Here is a 5,059-nt window from a genome sequence, read left to right as displayed (position 1 = left end):
TATCCAAACCGGGCATATCTTCATAGGACCAAGCAAAGACATCTGAATATTCTTGTAATAGGGCGATCATTTTTGTCCTTTGTTCAGAAGTAATTAAGGTACCTATTTTCAACTCTTTCTTGAGCTGATCACTGCCTACATTGACGGTTTCGAGTTCCTCTGCGGCAGGCTTCGAAGTCTGTTCCCGTTGTTCCACTAGTCTGGTAAATTCACTGATATTGCTTTCATCCCACTCTTCTTCTTTCATAGCTATCATATGTTCGTTCAAGTTTGGCCATTTATTCTTAATGTTAAATGTATGTGATGTTGCAGGAGATCCGCTTTCAGGATTCCTGAAAGCGGGAAGTGTTTGGTGTAAATGCATAAAAAAGACAATTTTGAAAAGTGCATGATCTCATCATTTATTTAAAGAAAAGGTGGGCTCGATGACAAACACAAAATCTAGCTGACATCATGAGCCTTGAATGTCAACCAAAGAAAATAAAAGCAAACAAAAGCAATGACAAAAGCATGATAAGGCAAACAAAGTGGGTTTACATTTTGAAAACTACTGGAGCTTCTTGGGTCACCCAGTTCTGAAACTTCTCGCCCTGAGCCAACTTGCGCACAAAGGTCTTGGCGGAGACTTCTTCTAGTGTGTGGACCGTCAGTTGTGGCAGTGCTTCATCTCCCTTTCCCGCTACTGTCTTCATGACATCTCCTTCCACCTCATTTTCCTCCAAGGTGTTTATGCTCATATTTGCCAGTGCTTGACCAAGGCTTTCGGCTCCTTTATCATGTTGCATTACGTATGCAGCTTTTGGGAATGACACGCTAAGGGGAGGGATTTCTAGCTTTTCTTCTTCAGGCTCCCTTCCTTCAATTCTAGCTATTCTTCTTTCCCTTCTCCGACCAGCAGCCCACCGATGATCATCCTTGTTAGGTTTATACCCTAGCCCAAATCTTTGATCAGCACATGTCATCTTTGCTGAATCAACCCCTTCTGGTACCCCGGCGATAGGGTTATACTGAAATGGGATTCGGCGTTCCAAGAAGTATTGAGTTGCCATCCTTGCTGCTTCTGAGATCCTTGGCCTTCTCAGTACTGTGTTCTCCGGCACCCAGTCAGTGTTCACAATCTCAAAAGCATGGATATTGTTATCCTTGCAATCATCTGCCTCGATAAAAGGTACAGCCACATTCTTTATCATGGATACTGTCTCCTCAGCTTTGACAGTTACCAACATCCCATTCATGATATACTTCAGGCATTGGTGCAATGATGAAGCTACAGCCCCCGCTGCATGAATCCAAGGTCTTCCTAACAACATACTATAGGAAGGGTGGATATCCATAACTTGAAGTGTCACTAGGAACATTTGTGGTCCCACATATAGCTCCACTTCTATAGTCCCAATTATTGGCCCAGGTGAGCCATCATATGCTCTAGCCATCATAGTACTCGGCTTCATATGAGATTCATCGATCGGCATTTCTTTTAGAATGTGCTTTGGCAACACGTTAAGAGCCGAGCCATTATCGACGAGCACTTTTCCTATGATGCAATCCTTGCACCTAACCGAATGTATAAGGGCTTGTTATGTCCGGTACCTTCAGCATCAAGCTCATCAGCCGTGAAGTACAAGTAATTAGTTGCGTGGATCCTCCCCACGAGATGCTCCATGGTTTTATGTTCAATGTCTTGGGGTACATACGCCTCATTCAATACCTTTTGCAAGGCGTTTCGATGCGGCTCAGAGCTGAGTATCAAAGACATAAGGGAGATCCTAGCTGGAGTCTTTTTTAATTGATCTATTATGCAATATTCACTATGCTTGATCAACTTCAAAAATTCATTCGACTCCTCTTCCGTTACCGGCTTATTAACTTCTAGTGCTTTGTCAAGATCTACCACTTCTTTGCCCTTTGCCTTCCTCAACTCCTCGGGCGTAAAGCACCGACCACTCTGGGTCAAACCACTTATCTCAGTTTGGAACAAAGGAAGAGGAGCTCAAATGTTGGAGGCCCAACCATAATTATTAGGCATGGCATTGTGATTTCCTTTTGTACAAGAAGGTTTAGCCAAGATTAGCCTTGGTGGCCCGTTAGCTGTTTGTTGGACCCTACACACTCTTGTCATCTCATCTTGACCTTCCATCATACTCACCTCACCCCTGCTCTCCATGGGTTCAATCCTCAACTCGCCCATTTTCAGCATTTTTGCTATCTTTTCGCAAAACTCGATGCAATCCTCGATATGATGTCCATCTCTTCCATGGAATTCACAGTAATCACATCCGTCCAAATGGCTCTCCACATTTTTCTTTAGAAATCCTGATTGTACCAACATGTCGTACAACTTTTTCATGGACACCTTCAACGCCTTGCATTGATTTCCAACTTTTATCATGCCTACTCCACTACTACTTGGGGCGTGCTTAGGCAATGGGTTTGAATTAACATTGGGCTTGTCTTCAAAGGATACCCATCCTATCTTAATAAGCTCCAACAACCTCTTCTTGAAAGCGTAGCAGGTTTCAATCCCATGCCCGGGATTACCAGCATGGTACTCGCAAGTCAACTCGGGCTTGTACCAAATTGGGAATGGTGGTTGCAATGGTAGTGCAGGAATAGGAGCTATGTGTCCAATACTCAACAGTTTGGCATACATATCCTTCAAAGGCATGGGTAACGGCGGCAGTTGTTCTGAAGGGTATCTTGTATTTGGTCTTTGGTGGTGGTTTTGGTTGTTCGACTGGTTATTTGTTCGATTGGGGGGAAAAGGTTGGCTAATGTTCATGTGGGAGAATTGGGATGTAGGTGCTTGTGGATTATAAGAATCTACTCTCTTGCCTTTGTATCCACCTTCCAAGCTGTTAATATCACCTTCCCTCTTTCTTCCAATAAAGCCCTTCTTCTCCAACGGCTCAGCTATACGCCCAGCTTTAATCCCTTGCTCTATCCTTTCAGCTATACGCACCGCATCGTAGAAATGCTAAGAGGAGCTACCCATTAAATGCTCATAATAAGGTGCCTTGAAGGTATTTGCAAACAAGGTCACCATCTTCATTTCTATCAAAGGGGGTTGGACATGCATTGCCTCATCCCTCCACCTTTGCGTAGAGGCCCTTACCGAATCTTGGGTCCTTTTCTCCATTGACATTAGACTTGTTCGATCAGGAGCGATTTCCAGGTTAAACTTGTACTGCTTAAGGAAGGCCTCCACCAAGTCTCTCCAGCTCCTGATCCTGACACTATCTAACCTCATGTACCAGCTCAAAGCGGATCCTGCGAGGCTATCTTGAAAGAAATAGATTAGCAATTTTTCATCGCGGATTACTTCAGCCATTTTATTGCAGTAGGATCGAAGGTGAGTGTTTAGGCATTCCAAACCAGTGTACTTAATGAACTCTGGTACCCTAAAATCTTTTGGCACCACGATGTTTGGTACCAAACATACTTCAGCTGCTCGCATAGGGTCAAACCAGTCATTACCCTCAACTGCCCTTAATCTTTCTTCCAAAGCAAACAACTTGTCTTGGTCCATCAAACTGGGAGACCTATTATCCGGGATTCCCTCCGCTGTTAAGTCCACAGTGATTGGAGCTTGATTTGGCTGGATAGGGGTGATAGGCACAAAATGTTGTTCATTGGCCGAGTTTGCCCCCTGGTTTTGAGATGCTTGAGGGATGTGAGCTGCTGGCGCTCCTTCATGTTGTTGTGCTGATGTTCCCTCCCCATTCTTAGCTCTTAGAAGTTGCTCAAGTAGGTCGGTTAGCCGAGAAACTTCATTTTTTACGGATTCCAACTCAGTTTGATAATGTGACTCTAAGTGAGCTATTTCTTCGTTCTCCATCCTCGATCTGGACCGGGTGTGGTGGACTTTGGATGTGGGACCTATGTTTCATGATCTGGAATGCGTATGATAAATTAAAAACAAAATGCGTGATGAAAATATGGTGCACATGATGTGAAATTTTTTTTTTAGAGCTGATTCATGACTTTTGTAATCCTTTAGGCAAGATTTCCGAGTCGACCTGATTACTGTAAAGGAGGGTTTGCCAAGTTCTTATCATAGTAGCTTACCAAAACACAATAGAAAGAAAAATAGGTCATGGCCTTCTTATAAATAGAAGTCGCTCATACAAAATGATAACAGAAAAGGACTTTCATACATCGCTGCCCTTAAAAGGCATTTCCTCTATTAGCTAAGTCCCCAATAAAAGAGGTGATGGCCCCCATGTATTCTCGATACTTTGAAGCATCATTTCCAACTTGGGTGGCTTGTCGTTGTAGCCTTTCCGCATAGCGGGCTGCTTGCTCGACCTGCTTTGTCATATGCCTTATCTTATCATGGAACACGGTGTTATCTGCAATTATCACTTCGTTGCTGGCTCCTAAGGATTCATTACTTCTTTCCAACACTCGAACCATATCCTCCGACCGTGCCAACTTATCCCTTACCCTCTGTAGTTCTTCCTTTTCTATATCTAGCTCGGCTATTTTGGAGTTAATTTGAACTGCAAAGCTGTCCATGTAGTCTTCACATTCTTGACGTTCTTGCTTAGCCTTACTCAGCTCCTCTTCCATCTCGAAGTAATGGCTTCTCAACTCCCTCAACTCTTCTTCTCGTATCTCAATCTCAGAGTGTAGAACCATCATCCTTCCTTTCGAAGACTCAGCTCTCTTCTGGTAATCTCTCATATCAGACTCAGCGGCCTTTCTTGCACTGGTAATCTCTCACAAGAATCATGTTCCATATTGCACTTCTGATGTACCCGGTCACACCAATCAAAGGAACCCATATCTTGCTTCCACAGCTCAATGTGCAGATGGCGTTGTTCATCCATGGTGCTTTACATTTGAAGTTGCTCCTTGGCAATGCTGCATATTTATCTATCCATGCTTTCTCATCCCAGTTCTTCCAAGTCTCATCCATGGTAACCTTTAACGGTCGTAGGTCAAACCACCAAAAGTTGTTAAAGATGTCCCTTGGTCTTTCGATATGACTGATAATCCATAAATACAACATAGGGATGCAACATCTCATGGCTCCTTTTCCATGCATTCTGCAGTGGTT

General features: G+C 43.6%; 1 protein-coding gene across 1 annotated transcript; it reads right to left on the bottom strand.

Annotated features, from left to right (window-relative positions):
- Positions 1-4,164: 4,164 nt before the first annotated feature.
- LOC127904383 (uncharacterized) lies at positions 4,165-4,683 on the bottom strand. The gene has a single exon (XM_052447662.1). It carries the CDS (start codon positions 4,681-4,683, stop codon positions 4,165-4,167), a length of 519 nt encoding a protein of 172 aa, XP_052303622.1.
- Positions 4,684-5,059: the final 376 nt, after the last annotated feature.

The sequence above is a fragment of the Populus trichocarpa genome, chromosome 15 (assembly GCF_000002775.5).
Source record: "Populus trichocarpa isolate Nisqually-1 chromosome 15, P.trichocarpa_v4.1, whole genome shotgun sequence".
Taxonomy (NCBI): domain Eukaryota; kingdom Viridiplantae; phylum Streptophyta; class Magnoliopsida; order Malpighiales; family Salicaceae; genus Populus; species Populus trichocarpa.
The sequence above is the reverse complement of the archived record's forward strand: the minus strand, read 5'-3'. Positions and strand labels throughout refer to the sequence as shown.

Coding starts and splice junctions, on each gene's coding strand:
- LOC127904383 (XM_052447662.1), bottom strand. CDS start 4,683: ATGAGAGATTACCAGAAGAGAGCTGAGTCTTCGAAAGGAAGGATGATG.